The sequence below is a fragment of the Trachypithecus francoisi genome, unplaced genomic scaffold (genome assembly GCF_009764315.1).
Source record: "Trachypithecus francoisi isolate TF-2019V2 unplaced genomic scaffold, Tfra_2.0 Lachesis_group2, whole genome shotgun sequence".
Taxonomy (NCBI): domain Eukaryota; kingdom Metazoa; phylum Chordata; class Mammalia; order Primates; family Cercopithecidae; genus Trachypithecus; species Trachypithecus francoisi.
This window is the reverse complement of record NW_022681465.1, coordinates 154,588,529-154,612,948: the sequence shown is the minus strand read 5'-3', so window position 1 is coordinate 154,612,948 and position 24,420 is coordinate 154,588,529. Positions and strand designations below refer to the sequence as shown.

At 44.6% G+C, this 24,420-nt stretch overlaps 1 protein-coding gene across 7 annotated transcripts in view; it reads right to left on the bottom strand.

Moving 5' to 3' along the window:
- KLHL3 (kelch like family member 3) overlaps positions 1-24,420 on the bottom strand; it is a 283,454-nt gene that overhangs the window by 69,907 nt on the left and 189,127 nt on the right. For all 7 annotated transcript variants that reach the window (XR_004430048.1, XM_033181127.1, XM_033181126.1 and 4 more), the window contains 3 exons: positions 23,020-23,126; positions 11,134-11,255; positions 4,500-4,662 (listed from right to left, as the gene is read on the bottom strand). Coding sequence is in view for 6 of the 7 variants with exons in the window: in XM_033181127.1 (XP_033037018.1) it covers positions 4,500-4,662; positions 11,134-11,255; positions 23,020-23,126 (392 nt within the window). In the remaining variant the exon portion in view is untranslated. The remainder of the gene's footprint in view (positions 1-4,499; positions 4,663-11,133; positions 11,256-23,019; positions 23,127-24,420) is intronic.

Here is a 24,420-nt window from a genome sequence, read left to right as displayed (position 1 = left end):
GTTCTGATCTGGAAGGTCTCCTTGTAGTTTGTTGGCATGAAATACCTTCTAACTCAAGGCCTGGGTCCAGGGAGGCCTCTGACCACAGAGACCGATGCTTTCCCTTGTGTGTGACCCTAGTGGGTGCCTGCACCCCTGCACTTACAGTAGAGTGAGATCACAGGTCTGTCTCAAGAGGCAGCGATGGCAGAGAACCCCAGGCTCCATCTAAAGTCAGGGGTACAAGGAAAAAAGCAGGCCCACATCAGTGGGTGGGTTCAAGTGTATAAGCATAGATAATCATTTTCTACTTCTTCTCTAAATACTGCACAATCTAACCTTCATTCCCTTCTTCTAACATCTTTGCATCATGACCTTATCTTCTGCATTATACTACTCTAAAAATATTGCCTCCCTAGTGTGCAGAGCAGAGTGGGCTGCAGAGAAAGCCACCCAGGAGAGGATCACAGGCTCCACAGAAGGCCTACATAACAGGGAGGAGACTCTCAGCCTGAAGATCATGCTGACCCAGCCAGGGAAAGTAGGAGGGCCTACTCACTCATGCAGTGAGGGAACAGGCTCCATGTGTCTGGGAGGAAGTCACCTGACAGGGAAGAGAAGCACCCACATGGTGCTTCCTCCATCCCAAGATGACGACATACCCTGTGTCTAGCGGACAGCTGGATGTCTGTCTACACTGTCTGGTTGTTGGGATTTGGTGACTACATTGCACAGGCTTCCCGGAACATGCTTTCAATGGAAAATGCCAACTCTAGCCACATGCACTCCTCAGTTACTGATTCACAGGTGTCCTTATGTCCAAACTGGGCCTAGAAGCTGTAGAATGTAATAAACACTGGCTCTGGAGTCAGGACTGCCTGGGCTTGAATCCTGCCTTCTGTCCCTTCTGTCACAATGTGACCTCAACAAATTACTTCACCTCTCTATGCCCTGGTTTCCTCAGCTATCGTATGCATTAAATGGGATGATGCCAATAAAATGCTTAGCATAGGGTACGACCCAAAGGGAGAGCTCAATAAACACTGGCTAAGAATAATTCATCAGGATGTCTGCATACACACACCCATAATGCGGACAGAACTCAATCACTATGACAGCAACAGGACCAAGGAACACCAGAATGATGGATGTGTTCCTAGCTGCATCTGCTGTACTCTCCCACAGATGAGTCTCATCATCATATAGTGAAAGGGGCAAAGGGAGAAAACACAGACGTTGAAAGTTGGGAAAAGACAGGCCAGAAGAGCCTGGGAGCCCTATTAAAGGTGGGGATTCACATTAGAGAAATGCACATCAAAACTACCAAGTGATACCATCTCACATCAGTCAGGATGGCTATTATTAAAAAGTCAAAAAACAACAGATGCCGGCAAAGTTGCAGAGAAAAGGGAATGCTCATATACTGCGAGTGGGAATGTAAACTAATTCAGCTACTGTGGAAAACAGTCTTTTTTTTTTTTTTTTTTTTTTTTTGAGGTGGAGTCTTGCTCTATCGCCCAGGCTGGAGTGCAGTGGCTGGATCTCAGCTCACTGCAAGCTCCGCCTCCCGGGTTTATGCCATTCTCCTGCCTCAGCCCCCCGAGTAGCTGGGACTACAGGCGCCCGCCACCTCGCCCGGCTAGTTTTTTGTATTTTTTAGTAGAGACGGGGTTTCACGGTGTTAGCCAGGATGGTCTCGATCTCCTGACCTCGTGATCCACCCGTCTCGGCCTCCCAAAGTGCTGGGATTACAGGCTTGAGCCACTGCGCCCGGCCGAAAACAGTCTTGAGATTTCTCAAAGAACTAAAAATAGAACCACCATTTGACCCAGCAACCCCATTACTGGGTATATACCCAAAGGAGAATAAATTGTTCTACCAAAAGACACATGCACACATATGTTCATTAAGCACTATTCACAATAGCAAAGACATGCAATCAATCTAGGTGCCCATCCACAATGGATTGGATAAAGAAAATGTGGTACATACACACCATGGAATACTATGCAGCCATAAAAAAAGAACAAAATCATGTCCTTTGCAGGAACATGTACACAGCTGGAGGCCATTATCCTAAGTTAATTAACACAGAAACAGAACACCAAATATCATGTTTTCACTTGTAAGTGGGAACTAAACCCCAGGTGCCCATGGACATAAAGATGGGAACAACAGACACTGGGGACTCCAAAAGGAGTAGGGGCAAGGGCTGATAAATTTCCTATTGGGTACTATGTCAACAGAAGCCAAAACTCAGCATCACACAATATACAAATGTAACAAACCTGTACAAGTACCTCTTGAATCTAGAATGTAATTTTAAATTTTAAAAAAGGTGGGGATTCAGTATACTCCCCAAACCTCAGACAACCATACCAGCCAATTAGGGTGGGATATGTGCTAGGTGTGCACACACATGTATGCACACACTATGTGGAAGGAGAGGGCTGGTAAGAAGAGATGCAGAAGAAGGAGACAGAGAATTTCTGACATCTAAACACTCCCCCTTTGCCACTGCACTAGCAAATATTTGTGAAAACAATCTGCAGAGAAAATGTTTGCCTTAGCAAAGAGCTTGGCTCCTGCTAAAGCAAAGCCTTAGCACATCCATCCATCTAGAAAGTGACCTCTTCAAAGGCTTCACTGGGAGCCCTCCCCAGGGCTCCCTAAGCGAAGGTGGAAAGGCAGTGGAGAATATGCAGGGAAAAGAGAGCACAGGAACAGCAGAGAGGCAGAAGGGTCAAGGTTCAGAACCAGAAAGAATCAGCAGGACTCAGAATTGAGGCTACTGGGTAATGTCCTTCACAAAAATCATCATATAAAGACTATCTTTACAAGTCTTCAGAAAGAAGACTTGCTTGTGCCTTCAGAAACAGGCTGCAGGGAGACATGAGAGTCTCTGCAGGCTCCTGGGGTCAGGGACTTAATCAGAGAGAAAAAGCATGCCAAGGAACAGAGCAAATGCTTGTTGCTTTGTTGACCAAGAGGCTAACACAGCACAGGTAGCTAGCTGGCAGGTGGGCAGCCAGTAGGTCCTCAGCAAATTTCCAGACACTGGCTGAACAGGAGACACTGAACAGAATAGCAGCCATGACAGTGCTTGAGCAGGGGGAAGAAGGAGGTGCTTTATTGCAAGGGAAGAAGGTAGCCGTGACTGAATTTATCAATTTAAATGATCAGACCTATTTCCTAGTCATTCATCATCTTTCCTCAGGCTGGGACAAGTGGCAATGAAGATTTCTTTCCAGCTAGCTAAATAAACATGGTGGACTGAATGTAAATGTTCATTTCTACTCCCTCCCAAAACCCCATTAAAATAATAGAATGACAAACTCTAGCACAGAGAACATCCCCAAGAAAAATAAGTGAACCAACAGATTATCTGATGTATTGAGGACTGTTCTAACAAGAAGTAGTGGTAGAACCATACACTATGCAAGAGAAAGAGACAATTATTAACTGCCCTTCTGATTAAAGTTTTCTGACTTAAAAAACACTATAATTGTAATAGATGACTTAGTTCAGTTGTGGAAATTATATTTGGACAATAAAGACGGGGATGGCTGCATGTGTATAAGGGGAAAGTCTGCGAAAGCTCAATCTTATTCTTCTGGAGAAGTCAACAAATAATACCTAAAACTAATAAATCAAAGAATAGCAGTTATACATATTATTTTGATAAATGGAGGTGAGTAGCAGATAAAGTAGCTTTTAGCTGGATCAGAACCAGGATTTTAATTCGTTAAGGATTGAAAGTGAGTGGCTCTGGAGCACAAGACTTGGTGTGGAAAGGCGGAGCAAGGCACTCCTCATCATTATAAGCCCTGCAATACTACGTGACTTTTTTTTTTTTTTTTTAAGACACAGTCTCGTTCTGTCGCCCAGGCTGGAGTGCAGTGGCGCAGTCTCGGCTCACTGGAAGCTCTGCCTCCTGGGTTCACATCATTCTCCTGCCTCAGCCTCCCAAGTAGCTGGGACTACAGGTGCCTGCCACCATGCCCAGCTAATTTTTTTTTTTTTTTGGTATTTTTAATAGAGACAGGGGTTTCACCATGTTAGCCAGGACAGTCTCGATCTCCTGACCTTGTGATCTGCCTGCCTCGGCCTCCCAAAGTGCTGGGATTACAGGCGTGAGCCACCGCGCCCAGCCAGTACGTGACTTTTAAAAGAATGTTCATGGAACACTCAGATAAAAGCAAAAGTTTTCTTAATAATAACAAGACCTCGCTCAAGACCTAGCTCAGTTTGCTCTCCCCACCCCCCAAGTCTTCTTGGATCTCCTTCCTCTACTCAAGTGAAAATTACTGTCTGTACCATCCCCTTGGCAATCAATCATTTTCCACTTGGCAATGAGCTAAACTCTCCTATCATTAATTGTCTTTCCACCTGTATCCCTACCTAAATCATAGCTGCTTCACAGCAGAGACCACTTCTCATGATCTTCGAGGAGTCTGCAGAAGACCAGGTGATTAGATCCACAAACTCGGAGGAGGTGCAGCAGTCCAGCTCCCCCTTACCTGCGTAGGCATTGGCCTGCTGCAGAAGGTCAGTGCAGGTGTGCACATCTGCAAATGCACGGATGCCCAGGCAATTGGTGGGATGCAACTGAGACTGCAGGAAGTCACAGCAGTTCTGCCGAACATCCATGAGCTGCAGCAAGCTGGCTGCCGGAAGCAGCACCTGCAAGAGAAGGTGACATTCTCAGACATTGGATCCTACTGGCAGGGACCCATCCCCCTTTTCCTATCATATCACTTCCATGCTCAAGATCTTTTCATGGCTCTCCACTGCCTGCCCAGTAAGTCCAAACTTCCTAGCCTGCTTTCCAGCCTTATTTCCCATTACTCTGCACTTCACGGACCCTAAACACCAGCAGATTCTCTATATCCCTACAGCCATGCTTCCCAGTCTTTAATTCCCTGGGGATCTCACTAAAATACAGATTCTAACTCATTAGGTCTAGGATGGGATCTGAGAGCCTGCATTTCTAATAAGAACCCAAGTGATGGCCAGGCACGGTGGCTCAAGCCTGTAATCCCAGCACTTTGGGAGGCCGAGACGGGTGGATCACAAGGTCAGGAGATCGAGACCATCCTGGCTAACACAGTGAAACCCCGTCTCTACTAAAAAAAAAATACAAAAAACTAGCCAGGCGAGGTGGCGGGCGCCTGTAGTCCCAGCTACTCAGGAGGCTGAGGCAGGAGAATGGCGTAAACCCGGGAGGCGGAGCTTGCAGTGAGCTGAGATCCGGCCACTGCGCTCTAGCCTGGGCAACAGAGCGAGACTCCATCTCAAAAAAAAAAAAAAAAAAAAGAACCCAAGTGATGCTTGCAGTTGCTGGTCCACAAACCACACTCTGAGTAACAAAACTCTACACACACACACATACACACACACACACACAATGGTTCTCATGCTGGGCTGCAAACTGGAATTACCTTAAGAGTTTTAAAACTACTGATGCCTCGGTCTTGCCCTAAAAGAATCTAACTTAATAGGTATGGAGTGTGGCCTGGACATTAAGATGGTTTTTAAAGCTCCCCAGGTGCTTCTAATGTACAGCCACATTTGAGAGCCATTGCCCCACAACCTTCAGTGTACTGTCCTCATTCAGAAAGGTACTTAATGAATTATTAATTACTGAACATCTATGTGCCAGGCACTAGTTTAGGCTCTGGGATTCAGGGGTAAGCAAGAGAAACCAGATCCTACTCTCCTGGGGCTTAGAGTCTACTGAAACAAGATTCATCCCAAATCCCTCAGGACTCAAGCAATGACACTTTATTCTCCCATCGAACAGATACAAAGCAAAGAACATCTTTGGGTAGATTCTTAGAGAAAGGATGGCTACGTTTCCATTTAAAAGGTCACGGGACACATGACTACTTATACTATATGCTGGAAGACAGAAATAGTTCTTGCTCAGGTATATGTGCATGTGTTTTTCCTAAGGGTCAGGGAAGACTGGCTTGAGCAGGCCCGCTGGGTGCTCAGACAGCCAACCTCTGTCAAGTTTCCCTAGGACTTTCCCTCAGCTGCTGAAGCCTGCCTCTAGGTCAAACATACAGGACAAAAGGCCAAAGTCCTGTCCCACTTCAGCTCTGCTACCCTGACCTTCACCTATGGAAGCAGCAGATAGTCTGAGAATGATTTTCCAAAAAGAAATTTATTTTAAAAACACACTGCAGAATAGCTTGATTTAAGGCTGCTTATCTTGCGGACCCCGGCATCCACTTCACCCCAAAATGATCCCCTTGCCCCAGTCCGTTGCTCTTAGCTGCTGCCCTGGCTCTGAGACAGAGTGACTGAGCCAGCTACACTCTAGCTGTTCCCATCCATAAGGGCTTGCCCAGGAAGATATGGGCTGCAGATGCATTTGTTTTCTTGATTCAGGACACTTAAAAAAGACTTCTTTTTTTTTTTTTTAAGTGATTTAAATTCTGGACTCTGACTTTTTCCCAAGACAGCTCTGAGTCCTCAGCTCTGACTCTCATCACTTTTATGTACTCAGGCCAAAAACTCTGCCCCACTGCCCATTTGGGGGCTTTGTCCCTCCACTGGGGTTACCAACAGTCCTAGTTTTTCCAGGACTGGGGGGTTTTCCAGGACTTTCAGGGCTAAAAGTGGGACAGTCGGTCACCCTTCATTATCCCTGCCCACAGACAATAACCACCAAGAGCCTCCACTATCAGTGCTCGAACTCCTGAGCCAAATGCCTACGCTCAACAAGGAAAGCTGCTCCTACCCACAGGCTTACACTTCTCCCTCACGACGGCTGAGTTCTAGAAAATGTGCTCCTTTTCCCTTTCTCCACCCTCTCTTCCACTATCCTATATCCCCAGCAGGAAAACAGTAAATTAACACCATGTCTGTGATATTTTCTGAACCACTAATACATTCCTGAGAAAGAAAAAGATAAAATCACCCTCTTCTGAAAGTTTTGGACTATAAATGAACACAGGTAGGATCCAAATCTAACCACCTGAACTCTCTCCCCACTAAGCAGCCACCATCCCCACTAAGCAGACATAAACTGGGAAACTCAATTAACCTGTGAGCTTGCTCAGCCTGGCCAAACAGATTCTAGGACCAGATTAGTCTCTGCCTGCCAGTCAAATGGAGATCCATTAACCATTCTTGCTGAATGCACACCAGGAATAAAAAGTTCTGTTCCCAGTCTCCAAATGACCTCCATGATGCCCCCTGGCCAGTATCAGCTAGAGTTAAGACTGGAGTTAAGGCCATAGGTTGACCAATCGTGCTGATTTACCTGGGACTTCGCCATTGTTACTGCTGAAAGTCCCCATTCCAGAAGGCCTCTCACTTCTGGGCAAACTAGGATAGGTGTTCATCCTAGGGAGAAGTAACCTCTAACCAGTGACCCTAAGAAGCCCCGGAGGGAGAGGAAGCCATCAAATGTTGGCCAGCACACACCCTACTCAGAGGTGTGGTAAACTCCAAAAGGGCCAGATGTGAGAAGAGGCAGGAATTCAACAGCAACCCTCTCCCCATCACCCACCACCCAAGAGAATTTCTGAGAGTCCAATCTGCCCCCAGACTGCATTCCAGTGAGCTCCTCCACCCCATACACATACACAAGATCATGTCAGTGACACACAGTCCCTTCCCCCTTCCCCTCTTCCAAGGAGACAGCAGCACAGTGTGGTGCTTACATTCTCAAGCTCATGACAACCAGCCAGAGAAATGAAATAATAAATATTTCCTGAATATACTCCTTAGGTTACAATTTCAATTTTTAAAACCTCCCTGGATAGAGCTATCCACATAGCTTTCAACTTCCCTGCTGTTCACAATACCTACTTAGTAGGCAAAAACTATAAGGCTTTTTACCTCTCCACACCCCTTATCCTGTTTGAGTCCTCTCCTACCCAAAAGCCTTCCCAAACTGACTTCCTAAAATGAATTAGGCTTCTGGTTTCTCTAATTGCTCTTTCCCTCTCTTTGACTATGAGACTAGCTTAGAGTCAAAGGCCCTTTTCTTCCTTCCACTTGCTTCATACAGAAAGGTATGGAAAAAAAAGTCAAGGAAATCAGAATACTGAAGGGAAGGCTTGGAGGCTGGAAGATGTATCACTGCTCAGACTCGGTTTTAGGGATAAATTAGGGCCCCATCCAATAGGGTTCTGGGATCTAGACACAAGTACAAAACACATTCCCGGAGGCTCTGAAAGAAAAAAGAGCAACACATCCATGAAATGACTGTCTTCAGTTCCCGCTCCTCACATCAACAGGACTTTGAGAGGACTTCCTTTTATCTTGCCTGAAACTCTACTCCTTCAAAGCAGCAGCAGTGACAAGACTATGAACAAGAGGCCAAGCGTGGGTCCTCAGCTCTGAAGCAAGACCATCCTCATAGAATCACTAAGGCAGTACCGCCTGGTCCCTGGAGGGAGAAGGCTGAGATCAGAGGAGTAGTCCGCCAAAAACCACCCATCAGGATGGAAGATTACCCTAAGTCAAAAATCTTCTAGCTTGCCTTTTGCCACCTCAGCATTACAGTTCTTGGAAAACAGGCCCTGAACTGGCCCCCGGCAAAGAGTTTACAGGTTACCCTTCAGCTTGCAATGGCTTCCCCTCCATTTTTCATGTGCAGGCCCCGTTTTGTTTTTTTTTTCTCCCTCAGATAACATGAAAACATAGCAGAGGATATCCTGCCACAGAGTTTGCTTCCTTTAGCAAAAACAAAAGGAAATGCCCTGCCTCAGAAAGCACCTTCTCCTGGAATTGCAGGGAGGCAGGGCCATGCACAGAGGGAGGGCACCAGCCAGGGGGCCCAGGTTTTGGGGCCACCCAGGGTCTCTGCCCCAATCACACAGTGGGTCTGGCACAGAATCAGTGCCACATAAAGAAAGAAAGGAAAAGAGGTGGGGGGTATATAGATGAACAGGGAAGCTGACAGAATAGCACTGTGATTAAGTGTCATTTTGAATTTTGACTCCACTTACCAGCCATGCAACTGAGGACAAATTACTTAACCTCTCAATGCCTCTGTCTCCTCAAAAATAAAATGAGGACAATAAGGTTTGTTATGAGGATCAAATGAGAAAAATTGAAAGCAGTTAACACAGTGCTTGGTACATAGGAAGTGTTCAGTTGATGTTAGTTTTTATTATTGTAAATCATTATGAGCCAAAGTCAAGGTTCTGATCATTCATTTAATGAGAAACTAGAATTCATCATAGCCACAGAGCACAGTGAGTCAGAGGGGACTGGCTTCAGCTCCCAACTCTACCACTTACTCTCTATGTGACCATGGCAGGTTATTTAACCCCTTTGAGCACCAGTTTCTTCAGCTGTAAAGAAGAGATCATATTGGTATGGTCCAATGGGTGATTATAAAAATTGAATGGAGGCCGGGCGTGGTGGCTCAAGCCTGTAATCCCAGCACTTTGGGAGGCCGAGACGGGCGGATCACGAGGTCAGGAGATCGAGACCATCCTGGCTAATATGGTGAAACCCCATCTCTACTAAAAAATACAAAAACTAGCCGGGCGAGGTGGCGGGCGCCTGTAGTCCCAGCTACTCGGGAGGCTGAGGCAGGAGAATGGCGGAAACCCGGGAGGCGGAGCTTGCAGTGAGCTGAGATCTGGCCACTGCACTCCAGTCCGGGCGACAGAGCGAGACTCCGCCTCAAAAAAAAAAAAAAAAAAAAAAATTGAATGGAATAATGCATGTGAATTGATGGGCACATGCTTGCTTATAAAAGTAAGTCAGTTATGACTGCTGGTACCTCCACCATGGAAGGAGAACTCAGGGCCCCTCCAAGGTACGTGTGGCTGGGAAGCGACTTGGGGTAGAGCTCTCAGCCATTTAACCAAGTCCCAGATCTCTGACCCTTGTTTCTAAGGCTTTCAGGAGAGCCCCAGTGCCTCCACACTCATCTCCTCAGTGCACCAAATCCTCAGTACCTCCTGTCTTCACAGACAACCTGTGAGCAACCGCCTCAGCAGATACATAACAGCATGGAGAAGAATCCACATTTTGATCCAAACTCTCTTCTTCCCAATCTTTTTTTTTTTTTTTTTTTTTTTTCCCAGAGACAGAGTCTCGCTCTGTCACCCAGGTTAGAGTGCAGTGGTGCAATCTCGGCTCACTGCAACCTCCGCCTCCCAGGTTCAAGTGATTCTCCTGCCTCAGCCTCCCAAGTAGCTGGAATTACAGGTGCCCGCCACCATGCCCGGCTAGTTTTTGTATTTTCAGTAGAGATGGGGTTTCACCATGCTGGCCAGGCTGGTTTCAAACTCCTGACCTCAGGTGATCTGCCTGCCTCAGCTTCCCAAAGCGCTGGGATTATAGGTGTGAGCCACTATGCCCAGCCCCTTCCCAATCTTTTTTGTTTTTTCTCCAACATCATCCTTGACCTAACCACAGTTTAAAGTGAAGAGGTTAAAAGTCCCTAAACAATGAGGTTCAGATAATTTTCAGTTTGGTGAAAGCATCCACATGCTGGGAGGGTGACATAACCCAACCTCATAAGACAGAAGCCTCTGGACTCAGGACCTCCAAACAGTGAACATTATGTCCTTGCTTTATGTACCTCTTAATCCTAACCAGGCAATAAGGATCCAGAGTAGAATATCTTCTAATTATCCAAATTTGTAAACACTTTGTATTTTACAGGAAAAAAAAAGTTATTAAATAAATACATGATGAAAAGAGCAAAGAGAGCTGGTCCCAATTATAGAATTCTATTACCTCCCCTCTACTCATTTTATACCAAATTACTTTGCATTTACTGTTTGCACCCAAAAGTTATTGAGCTGTTTGAATTCTGAGATGAGATGATGACCTGGGGAGAAGAGGAGTCACCCAAGCTCCCAGCTTTTCCTTCACAAGATTTTGAACAGACGTGAGTTAAAGACGTTCTACTCCCGGGGTCCAGGGTCATTCAGGGATATCATGGCCTAGTGGCTAAGATCATGGGTGCCCAAGCCAGGAAGGCGTGAGTTTGAGGACCAGTTGGCCCACCTCCTGGCCATGTGGCCCAGGGCAGGTCACCTGACCTCCCTGGAGCTTTAGTTTCCTCTTCAGTAACCAACTGAATTGTTGTGAGGGTTAAATAAAATAACACTGCAAAACGGTGGGTCCTGAGTGTGCAATACACTGAGCTATTAGTGAGCCTGAGTTTACCTGGACATTCTCTTCGGTCACCTCGATTTCAGCAGTATAGATGTAGTCAATCAGCTTACTCAGTGTCTGCCCATCCACGTCCTTGATTTCTATCTTTTTGGCTTTACTCTCAGACATGTCACCTAGAGTTTACAACAAAAACAAAAAGGTCATAAATGTGGTGCCTGGGATATGTTTACCTTCCACATGGCCTCCTGCCCTGTCTTGGAAACGTAAAAGCACTACCTGGGCTCCAGGAGGCAGCAGAAGTGATTCAGGCACAGAAGAGGATAAACCAGGTAATATCAAAGTCACATCAACTTTGGATGTGTGATCACCTACAAACCCAGCCTTAAGTATTCCTTACTCTATCTATTGCCCACTTCCATTTTGAAAGAAAATCTGTGTGCAATCACTCATTTAACCAACATTTACTGTAAACTTCCATACACAAGGCCAGACAAAGTGAACAAGATATGCACCTGTCCTTAAGGAACACAAGTCTAGGCCTGTCCTTAAGGAACACAAGTAAGGCAGATATATAAAAGTGTTTATAAACAGAGGTGATAACAGCTTAGTAGATAGAGTTATACACAAAATATTGTGATAACAACAATAATGAGTAACCTTTCCTGAGAGCTAACTATGGTCATACACTGTGTTAAGCACTTTAAAGTCTTTTAATCCTCGCAACAACCTATGAGGTTTATTACTATTATCACCATTTTACAGATGAAGAAACTGAGCACAGGAGGGTAGGTAATTCATTTTGCCCACAGTCACACACCTAGGAAAGGCCAAGTTGTGTTGAAACCCAGGGAGTCTGACTCTAGAGTCCATACTTGTAACCACTATGCTATACTAAATCCCAAGAACACAGAGGAGGGAGCAACAAATCTCTCCTGGGAACTCCAGTCAGGTATTAAGAGGTCACATTTGAGTGAGGCATTAGAGGATGAGGAAGAGTTCTACAGGCAGCAAAGGTGAGGAAGGATGAGCTGAATCTGGAATCCATTCGTGCAAAGAGAGGAAAGTACCAAAAGAATAAATGTTGGTAAAATGGCAAGAGGTTGGTGTGGCTGGTACATAGAGTAACAGTGAGAAGAAGGAAGCTGGAGAGGTAGATAGGGCTAGGACCTGACAAGCCCTGTAAGTCACGTAAACAATCTGGGACTTTATCCCAGGTGTAGCACCATTGAGAAGTTTTCAACAGGGAAATGACATCAACAGATGGGCATTTTTGAATGAAATTTTGGATGCAGGGTAGAAGTTAGATTACATGCAGGGAGAACAGCTGGAGGCCCTGATAATAATCCAAGAAAGAGAGAAGGCAGGGCTGTAAATAACGGCAATAGCAGCACCACATTTCCACAGTCCTGAGGCCCCTTGCCTTCAGCCTGCACTCTATATACAACACACGGGTTTATCTAAAGCCAGGCCCATTCAACAAGGGCTGCTGACTTCAGGAAAGACAGGCAACACATGTCTTTGTAGACTGAAATAAAGGGCAACCTGACTGCAAGAAACAAGAGATCCAGAAGCCTTAATGTGAGTGTGAAAACAGAGCCTGGGTGGTTGTTTTCTCTCTGTGGAATTCATACATCAGAGCCAAGAAAATAAAGTACAGTACAGCATGTGGGCTGCAGACACCCACCTCCAAGCTGCACGGACTGCACATGATTCCTCCACCAATCCAGAGTCCCATCCTGACACAGTTCTAGAGCTGAACGACTCTAGAACGGAGAGGAAAGTAACGGGGGAGACATTCCAAACCCTGCCTGCTCCCTTAACTGACAGATCAGGTGGACCTGAGACCCCCCACCCTGGTCTCTCTTCTCTGACTGCCAGTGGAAGCCCGTGAAAGACCTCAGCACAGTGCCCTGGGGCAGAACAAACAGGTAAAGAAAAATAGGGAAAAATAATATATTCCTCCTCCACCCATAAGACAGGCTCCACAATCTCTCTCTTGAGTTTATTGAGACACACAAACAAAAACATGCATACACAAGGAAATCAGAAGTTAAGCTATTAAAAAGTTCATTGATGAGGGTCCAGTTGGTAATTACACTGCAAAAGATAATCAAAGACAGCCAATTCTTTTTTTAAGGAGTTAGCCCTCAAAAAATAAGACTAAAAAAATAGAGCAGCAGGACTGTAAGAACCAAGGGATTCAGAAGCCCTCACAGCAGTGTAAATCAGAGCCTGGGCTGACTGTTTTCTGCCTGCGGAATTTGTGGTTGAAAGTCAGGTTAGGGTTTTATAACTTTGGGGTAAATAAATGGAAACTCCTGGAATTGTAAGAAAATATTTTTCTATATGTGCAAAAGTTCACTTTTTCTAGGGGGATGACAGGTCATTTCTATCAGATTCTTACAGGCGTCTATGATTCAGAAAAGTTTAAGACACAGTTTTCTAGACAGTAGGTCTTTAGGAGACTTTTCCTTGCTCCTTTACTTGACTCTCAAATTTCTAATTTTCTATATTAAATACTTAAAACTTAAACAAGCAAGAAAAAAACGATGTGAAAGAAAAACTAAGGATTCGGCCGGGCGCGGTGGCTCAAGCCTGTAATCCCAGCACTTTGGGAGGCCAAGATGGGCGGATCACGAGGTCAGGAGATCGAGACCATCCTGGCTAACACGGCGAAACACCGTCTCTACTAAAAAATACAAAAAGCTAGCCGGGCGAGGTGGCGGGCATCTGTAGTCCCAGCTACTCGGGAGGCTGAGGCAGGAGAATGGCGTAAACCCGGGAGGCGGAGCTTGCAGTGAGCTGAGATCCGGCCACTGCACTCCAGCCTGGGCGACAGAGCGAGACTCCGTCTCAAAAAAAAAAAAAAGAAAAAGAAAAAAAAAGAAAAACTAAGGGCTCAAACACACCACTTATTTTCTGAGAAAGCTTGTAGAATCCAATCTTATTATCTTTTATGAACCAGCAAAAATGACTACACCAAACTAAGACTTTAGTTTAAATGGGCCCTAAAAATACTCATAGTAATAGTCACTACTGTATACCTGACCTTCTGTTAAGGTGCACTAATGTGTATCTGACCCACATTATTTCATTTAACCCTTGAAACAAGTCCAGGAGGTAGACAGTATTACTTCCATTTTACAAATTATAAAACTGGCATTTCTTTTTTTTTTCGAGAAGGAGTTCTGCTCTTGTTGCCCAGGCTGGAGTGCAATGGCACAACCTCAGCTCATCACAACCTTTGCCTCCCGGGTTCAAGTGATTCTTCTGCCTCAGCCTCCCAAGTAGCTGGGATTACAGGCATGCACCACCACACCTGGCTGATTTGTTTTTTTTTTTTTTTTTTTTTTAGTAGAGACGGAGTTTCTCCATGTTGGTCAGATTGGTCTCGAACTCCCGACCTCAGATGATCCACCCGCCTCAGACTCCCAAAGTGCTGGGATTACAGGCGTGAGCCACCGCATCTGGCCAAAAATGGCATTTCAAAAGGGATTTACACATAGAAACTAAGAGGCAGGACTGAGATTTGAACTTTGGCCTAACTCTAGACCCTGTGTCATTTCTAATACATCCCTCAATAAAATCTCACCCTAACTAATAACCTTAATAAAAGTATTCCCAAACTCAAGGCCTTGATCTTAATTCTGAGGACAAGTTAGTACTTAATATCTAGCAAGAACAAAGCGGCTTATCCTCAACACATAACAAAGTGCTTGGCATAAAAGAAGCACTTAAAAAGTATTTATTGGAGTAGAAAAAAAAAAAAAAGGGAGGTTCTCTTGACATATCATAATTCCATGGGCTTCAGTAATTCTGGAGGGGGAAAACCATTAAGGACTTGGTCATTCTTGCTCCTTTACTCATCCCTAACAGTTTGACAAAATATTTCCGGAAAACAGAAAATGAGCCCTGTAAGTCCTTCCATGTTTGTGGTCAGTCCAAGTGCTCTCTTCTGCTAGCTCCTCCCAAGAGGCCCAGACAGCCACATCAGACTCTGAACTTACAGAGAATGTCTGTTAGCTGCACATCTTTTTACCCTTTCCATCTTCTGCTCACCATCTGCCAACATGTATGTCCTGTTTCTCCAAAGACAACATGATTCTCTCAGGGGCAGATATTTGTTCATTTATTCAATTCAGCAAACATATATCAGATGTGTCCTCATGTGTCAAGCACTGTACTAGGCCCAGATAATACAGTGGTTAACAAGTCACAGCCCTGCCCTCATGGAGCTCAGTCTGGTGGAGAGAGAGACAAGAAAACCAACAAATGCAAAAGATGTCAAATGTTAGAAATGGGGACTTAGCTTTAAAGGTCCTTAAGCCAAGGATTCCTGCACCCTAAAGCTGCATGCAAAAGGATGAGCACACAAGAGCACAGGTTTGCTCTTCCAGAGATAAAGTCCATTGTTTTCATCAGATTGATGCATAATGGTTAAGAGCCACTGATCTGGAGGAGTCATAGTTATTCAGAAGAGAAGTGAGAATGAGAGAAGACTATCCCAGATATATACTTTGTATAGTATATACAAAGGTCTAGAGGTAACAAAGGGTGTGATCTGTCTGGGAACCATAACAAGTTCAGTCTGGCTGGAGCACATTAGGGAAGAATGATGAGATGGGGCTGTAGATGAAAGCAGGAGCTGGACCATTTGAGGGACTTACAGGCCATGCTAAGGAATTTAGACCCCTCCTAAGGGCAACAGGGAGCCCCTGATAGATTTTAAGCAGGTAAGGGATACATCAGATTTTGATATTGGGAAAATCACTGTAGCCACAGTGTGGAGAATGGGTGGGGAATAGGAAAACAAAACAGGTGGCAGACTGGCCAATTAGAAGACTGCTGCAGAATATCAGGTAAAAGACGATGTTGGCCTGACTGTGTCTTGAACTTCTCTAAATACTTAGACCGTTAGGGCCTTGCACTTAGCAGCCTCTGAGAACCACAGAGGGCCCAGAAGAGCAAGCAATCCCAGAAGCCTATTAAGTAAAAGTATCCAAGTCTTCATTCTAGATCCTAACAAGCACACTATGTGCACAGCTGAGACATTTTTAGGTGGGAGACTGCCAAAGAACAGCAAGAAAGAGAAGAATGGACTGGAGGAGTGAAAGGAAAATCTTTCGTTATCACAGAAGACTCAAGATGTCTAGAAAAATCACTAGCTCATCTTCCAGGTCATTGGTATAAAAGCAACCCTATTATTAAGTAAATAAAGTCTTGAGAATGAAAATGTAATAGATTGTTTGGCAGGTCTCTCTGAAGAACACCACAGCTAAACCACTGACCACCTCTACATAGTTATATGTCCTTAAAAACAAGAAAATGGGGTGTTCAAGAGTCCTTATGCCACAGAATACCTTCTTGCTCCTAACTTGAATTAGTACTGTAATTTAGTCTCATGTTCTGGGTAGAGAGAAAACAGGAAAATCCTTATCCTTTGCACAATGATTCTTCATGGGCACTAAGATGGTTATTGAACTTTCTTCCCTCCGACCCTCATCTAAGTCCTAAAATCTGGGCTGCCAACCCATTTGGCTAGAGCTGAGCTCTAAGGCCAAAGACATTAACCTCACAGGAGAGAAAGAAATGCTCTGCCATCTCCTTGAATCCTGTCCAACCCTGCTGCAGGTGAGTGGTCTGGGCCATTTGACTGCAGATCAGGGAATGTCCTTAGTTCATAGATCCTTATGTCACATTGGGAGTGAATAGCAGTCTGTATTCCTGGGTGCCACACAGTCCTCTGTTGAACCACAGGTTACCCTATATCACCTGTGAAATAAAGACATTCTCTGTTCTGCCTTTATCCCAAGGCTGTGTGAGAATCAAAGGAGACAATGAGATTGTGAAGGTGGGACAGCAGGATCCAGCAGAACCACAGTGATAGACACCACTTCCTCACCCACCCTCCCTGGAATCTCATCCCTCCTCTACCTGGAAATATCTTTCTGCTCAACTAGAAGCATGGGAAGCACAAAGTCAGGAAAAAAAATGCCTCTGTGTCATTACATAGTGACTACAAAAAAAAAAAAAATCAACCCTATCACCTCCACCCCCGACATCCACAAGAATTTTTAAAACTATGACATGCTCTACAATAATAAAAGTAGACTTTATTAAGTACGCAGTGCTGAGTGCCTTATACCCATTACCTATATTTGTTCCCTAGTTATTGTTATTATTCCAGTCTCTTCAATAAGAAAGCTGAGGATCAGAGAGGAAAGTGAATTCTCCACACACCTGTGCTGTTAAGATTGGAATACAGGTCATTATTACTCCAAAGCCCTTTCCAAGATACCACACCATCTCCCAGTGCAAGGTGGCATTACCACACTTGTGTTTAATCCTTAGTAAAGAGGCCTCTCCACATCATCAACTCCAAACCTCTTCTATGAACATTCATAAAATATTCCTTACCAATAGTTTATTTCCAATGATGGTCTCAATTTTAAGGCTGAGCTACTCTAAACCCAACAAGTCTACTTCAGACCATCTCGGTCAAACCAGTTGCACCTTAATGGAGAAACCACTGGGAGTGAATAGCAGTCTCTATTCCTGACCACCACACCAACCTCTGTTGAACCACAAGCCAAATTCCTGCTCAAAAAACTTGCCATTTCTGCATCAAAGGTAACATTATTAGACAGGACCGCTGGCTCCCTCACCCTCAAATCTTCGTCTCCTGAGCCAGAAAAAGATGCCTGACTTTATTGTGGTATGATAGGGATAGGAAGAAGAAGCCCTATGTCACTGTCACTTAGTCCAAAAGTGACTAACTCTAGAAGATAGTCACATGGAAGGTGAAGCCATTGCTTCTTTATCCCAGGCAGCCTTTCACACCTCCATCCCTTTTTCTCTGAACTATTCTACCTAATCCCTGACTCCTCAGAGGCAAAACTCTCATAAACCAGATGCTATCTACCAGCACTATTACTCTGCAACCTCTCTGAAGGTCCACTTTGTCTAAGAAAAGAATTCTATTCCCTAGTTCTCCTTCTCTCATTGTCCATTGCCTTGTATTCGGTTTTGCCGAGCTGCATGTTATGCAGAGCTCTTCAAAGGCATCAATACACCACACAAACACCCAGAACACAGACACGGGCCACAGGCCAGGGCCTGGTAGAGTCTGGCTGGCAGCAAGGGTGAAAAAACAGTTCTATGGAAGGAACTTCACGCCTGGGAAGTGAATAAGACAGCCAGGCCCTCATGGTTCTGCCTTGTGGACAATTCATGCCTACTCCAAGTCTAAGCCCCTTGTCTCTCACCCCCAGCATATTCCTGAACTCTCCTCCCTATTTCTACTTACCATATATTCAAAGATACCAGTCAAACATCAGCCTAAATCTAATAAAAACCGGACAGTGACAGTAACTCCTCTTTAAAAAACCAGTCTAAACAGCCACTACATACAGTACAATATGACCAGATGAGTGGGACAGATCACTCCCAGGGCTTCATTTGGGATGGAAGCCCAAGTGTCTTTTAGCCATGATTATGGGTGTAAGACCCTGAGCGCATATATTCTGTAGACCTCAGTTTCTTTAACACTATAAAATGGGGGCTGTATCTGGAATGACATGTAGGTCAGGGACCCATATGGAGTACAAATACTACAGTACACAGAAGCCATGGTAAAGGGTATGATAAAAAGAGAGAAACACTGACGAGGAGATTTTGGGAAAATTGCTTCCCTTGGGATGGAGGTGCCAGATAGGGAGGATGGGAAATGAGTCTTAAATATTTCATCTTTGTAGGAAAAAGATGGGCAGAACACAGCACTACTGGCCTCCCCACTCAAGTTATGCTGAAAGCAGTAAAGGGCAAATAGGTTGACTGCTAACCCCAGATCTTCTCATAGACTGGTTGGATTGGGACACTCTCTGATGGGCACTCAGACCTCAGTTTCACATTTATTCCAAGTTATTGTCCAAAGGACAATGGTCAAGAAGTGTGGGATTGGTATTTGGAACCACCTCAGGACATTTGGGCAACATGAGCTCAGAAGACAAATAAATAAAAACATTTAAGCTTGAGTAAAAGACCGTAATCACACAACTCAAGTCAGAAGAAAGCCATGTGTATTTTACTTGCCTTTTGGCTTTAAACATACTGATAGAAATGGACCTAATGAGAGTCAGCCTCTTACCCCCAGCACACGATGCATTTTACACGTTTTGAAGCTGAACCTGATAATTAGAACAAAATTTTGCAGTGTTACTGGAGTTTTTTAGTACCCATTTACCAAGGTTTAGGCAAAGCCAAGGAGCCTTAAAATATATAAATCTTAGATATCTTACTGATGGGAGCATAAGCTGATACAACTGTTCTTTAGATCAATGCGGCACATGTCTCAAAAGTCTTCAAAATGTGCATACCTTTTAACCAAGTACTTCTTGTTTTAGGAATCTATTCTAGTAAAATAATCAGGAATGTAAATAAAGACTAAGATGCAAGGATGCCCATTATAACATTATTTATAATAATAAAATATTACATAAAACTATAATTTCCAACAAAGAAGGAAATGAATTTTCAATTAGAGTACATATAATGGAATCTTATGAAGGCATTAAAATTAGGTTGTAACTGCCATTTCATTGACATGGAAAGATATTCATTATATATTGCTAAGCTCAATTAAAGAAATTTTTATTGAGCACCTGCTAGATGGAAGACCATGCTAGGTAGCGGAGATGTGGTGGTGAATTTTAAAGGTATAGTTCTTACCCTCATAAAGCTTATGATTGGCCAGGGAAATCAAATATTGAGGAAGTAATAAGATCAGTAGTAATACTAAAGAGAAGCATAAAGTACCACGGGAGTAAGTAGCAAAGGAATTTAACCTAAGCCAGAGAGGTCATAGAAGGCCTTCCTGAGGAAGTGGTGCTTAAGCACTAATGAAGGATGAATGGGAGTCAGCCAGGCCAAGAGACGGAGGACAGAACATTCCAGGAAGATGAATAGTAATTAAAAAAAAAAAATACATACATCAAAAAAGGCTATTTCGGCTGGGAGCAGAGGCTCACGCCTGCAATCCCAGCACTTTGGGAGCCGAAGCAGGTGGATCACTTGAGGCCAGGAGTTCAAGATTGCCTCGCAACATGGCAAAACCCACTCTACTAAAAATACAAAAATTAGCCAGGCATGGTGGCACACACCTGTAGTCCCAGCTACTCAGGAGGCTGAGGCACAAGAATCACTTGAACCCAGAAGGCGGAGGTGGCAGTGAGTTGAGATTGCACCACTATACTCCAGCCTGAGCAAAAGAGCAAGACTCTGTCTCAAAAAAAAAAAAAAAAAAAAAAAAAGGCTATTCTACTGCACACAATAAATGCACTTATTTGTTAAAATATATATTTTATATATGTATACATTTATAAATATAAAATCTAAAAAGACATAAACCATATTCTTACCTAGATATTGTAGTACACGTAATTTTTTACTTTTTGCTTGCCCACAGTTTCTGATTTTTATCTGTAATAAACACATGTGAATAGTATTTGGATGGATGGGTGAATGGATGGGTGGAAGGATGGTTGGTAACCAGGTTTAATGGAAGGCTTGGGCTGGGCATTGCATTACACTGCTTTCTTCTCTTGATTCTCCTCCGTCCCTTCAATTCCTAGAATCTAAGAATGCCCCAGAAGCACTTTTTCTTCCAATTTGTAAAATCACTTTGGTTTTGCTATGACACTTCCGCTACTTCAGAGGCAAGTTCATCAGCAAAAAGTGGAGCCAGCATGACAATTCATTGCAACTCCAAACAGATTCCTCTCTCAACACTGAACTTTCCAAACCCCACACACAAAGAATAACCGGCAGAGGTATTTATTGAAGTTATAGCGCTAAATAACTACTACAGACAAGATGAACTATTTTAAAATATAGATGGATGAAGGAAAGGGGGGAAAAAGGAAATAAAGGCCTTGCAAGTAGGGTTTAAGACAAGTCAAAAGGGAAAGCAGCTCAAAATTTCCAGATACTGAACTTAGCTAGTTTTCCAGGCTACAATGTGAAATTCCTGGCTCATGGATGAAAGTAAGGTAAGAGTAGCTTGGTCCACTTAGCAGAGGCATGACTCCAAGTTGAGACCAGCTCCTTCACATGACAAGTCAAGGGGGACACACATGTGACAAACTGTCAACGCACAAGTGCCAAGTCTCTCCCAACAAAACCAGTCTTTCCCAGCTGTGTACCATATTAGAAAAGGGTTACAGCCCATTCAGCAAAAATATGGCTGCACTCACCCATCATTAGCAAGCTTGTGTTCATTCTTCAGACATTCACGTATTCACTACCTCCTGTGGTGGGCATGGAGGATTCAACAATAACAAGACATGTTCCCCAAGTGCCCAAAGCTCACAGTAAGGTGTAGAAGACACTTCATTCACTCATTTAAAAAATATTTGTGTCCTGCCATGTACCAGGTGCTCAGTATATGGTAACAAACAAGCCCAACAAAGTCCCTGTCCTCATGGGGCTTACATTCTAGTGAGGAGAGACGGGTAAAAAACACATAACGACAAACCAAGATGATTTTCAGATGGTGATAAATGTTATGAAAAGATGAAGTCGGCCGGGCGTGGTGGCTCAAGCCTGTAATCCCAGCACTTTGGGAGGTCGAGACGGGCGGATCACGAGGTCAGGAGATCGAGACCATCCTGGCTAACACAGTGAAACCCCGTCTCTACTAAAAAATACAAAAAACTAGCCGGGCGAGATGGCGGGCGCCTGTAGTCCCAGCTACTCAGGAGGCTGAGGCAGGAGAATGGCATAAACCCGGGAGGCAGAGCTTGCAGTGAGCTGAGATCCGGCCACTGCACTCCAGCCTGGGCGACAGAGCGAGACTCCGTCTCCAAAAAAAAAAAAAAAAAAAAAAGAAAAGATGAAGTCAAGTTATAGGATAGAGAGAGGCCTGGTGTGGAACTATGGTCAGAGTGGTGAGAGGGGGCCTGCCTGAGGAGGAGACATGCAGATGGAAAGCAGTCAGTTACATGAGATACAGGGCATGGGCATTATAGATCCCAGGAAACAGACAATTATGCAGGGTGACAGTTGCCATACTTAGAGCAGGCACAGGCACTTGGAAAGCATGTAGAAGGAACACCTGACCCAGTCTGGAGGTCTCACCAAGCCCAGATGGCCTCCTTCTGTCAGCAGTGATTTATAGAGCACTGAAAGTACCTGGTTCAGGGGAGGTGCTGAGAGAAACTACAGACAGGAAGATTAGCCCGTGGGTTTCAGGTAATTCAATCTCAGAACTAACAGATGGGAAATATTTGGACAAGACTATTGAGCATGCCCAGTAAATAGGGACCCTGGAAAGTTGGCAAAGGTGCTGAAACTCAATGCCAGATATTGATTATACCTATTTCTCATCCCCCTCAAAATCCATCATCATTTTTCCAAATCTCCTCCACTCTGTAAAGACTAGAGGAGGCCCAGGGCCCCTGTCTGGAATGAAGGTCTAGGGAAGGACAATAGGTAGGCCAGCTGGTAAAGCACCAGGCCAGGTGCCAGGAAGCCAAGTCCCACTCATTCACTGTGACCCTGGGCAGGTCTCTTCCCCTGTCTCAGCCTCAGTGTCCTCCATCTGCAAAGTGAGAGATCAGAAGGCCTGGCCATGAGCCCAGGAGTCTACATTGTTAACAATCTCCCCCACATGATTATGGTGCAGGCTGAGTTTTGAGAACTAATGGACTATGTGAGTCTACCTTTTTTCCTCATGGTGGACACAGGCGACATGCCCAACTGGCCTGGACTTGGTTCCATCAAGTCCTCCATGGCACAAAGCACAATATCTGGCATAGAGAAGCCCCTCACAGTGGGCTAAGGGCTTTCTCTTTCCTCTCTCCCCTCATGTCACACCCCCAACATTCTCCCAGTGGGGCTGCAGCCCCATAACCCTGGGTTAATGTTGGTCACTCACCATACCTGTGAACATTGCACAGAAGTAAGGGCTGCAGGCTGCCAGGACCACACGGTGGGCTTCTATCTCGACATCTTCTGCCACAATCATCACGTCACACAACAGCTGTTTACTGTAAGACACCAGTGAGAGGACAGGATGGGTCACAGCATGGACACCTACCCTCATCTTACAAGGGTATTTTTTTCTCCCACCCAGATTTCACACTATCACTATACAAAGCTGTCACAGGGACTTGCTCTATCTTGAGTTAGAGAGGGGGGTGGATTCATTGACTTTTCCAAGTCCCTGATAAACCTGACATTCATGCTTTCCTAAGGTCCATGGAGAGATCCAACTACTCTCTGGCTGTAAATTCTGGGCTGCTTCATTTATCTTCACCTCTCTGTTCCCCAATTCCATCAGCTCAGATTAAGAATTAGGGGTTTAGGCCGGGCGCGGTGGCTCAAGCCTGTAATCCCAGCACTTTGGGAGGCCGAGGCGGGCGGATCACAAGGTCAGGAGATCGAGACCATCCTGGCTAACACGGTGAAACCCCGTCTCTACTAAAAAATACAAAAAACTAGCCGGGCGAGGTGGCGGGCGCCTGTAGTCCCAGCTACTCGGGAGGCTGAGGCAGGAGAATGGCGTGAACCCAGGAGGCGGAGCTTGCAGTGAGCTGAGATCCGGCCACTGCACTCCAGCTTGGGCGACAGAGCGAGACTCCGTCTCAAAAAAAAATTAAAAAAATAAAAAAAAAGAATTAGGGGTTTAGCGGCTCAGGGAACAGTGGCAAAAGCTTGGGGCTGTCATTTGAGTGACCGAATGAATGCTGAGGAACATGAGCATACCACTGAGTGTGTCACCAGCAAGACCAAGTACTAACAATTCCCCACGGGATCCACTGTATATGCAACACCAGTAAGAGGCAAGCCAGCCTTAGGTATTTCTCTTTCCACTCAGATTTAACACTTTCAACAAGAAGACTCTGCCTGCAAACACAGTGCTCCCTAAAGACCCTGTGCAAACTCCAGTCGCTGAAATTATTTAAAATATTGTAATTACCTTTCTGTTTGTCACCCCCACTGAACTCAGAAAGGGACTTGTCTTATTTAATGTTGTATCCTAGACACCTGGCTGCATACCTAGCACATATTAGATGCTAAATTTTTACTGAATAAATAAATTAATGAATGAAATGTAATCAATCCACATTCATAGACAGAATGGAGATCTGACTACTTTAGAGATTGATAGGGTGCCACGAGCTTCCATCAACCCAAGAATTTTTCTTTCATCACTCTTCTAAGCTCTTATCATGACTGTTAACAATATAATAGTTAATATTTATTGAGTTACATGTGCCAGGCACTGTTCTAAGCACTTTTTTACACATATTACTTCTTTTAATCCTCTCTACAACCCCA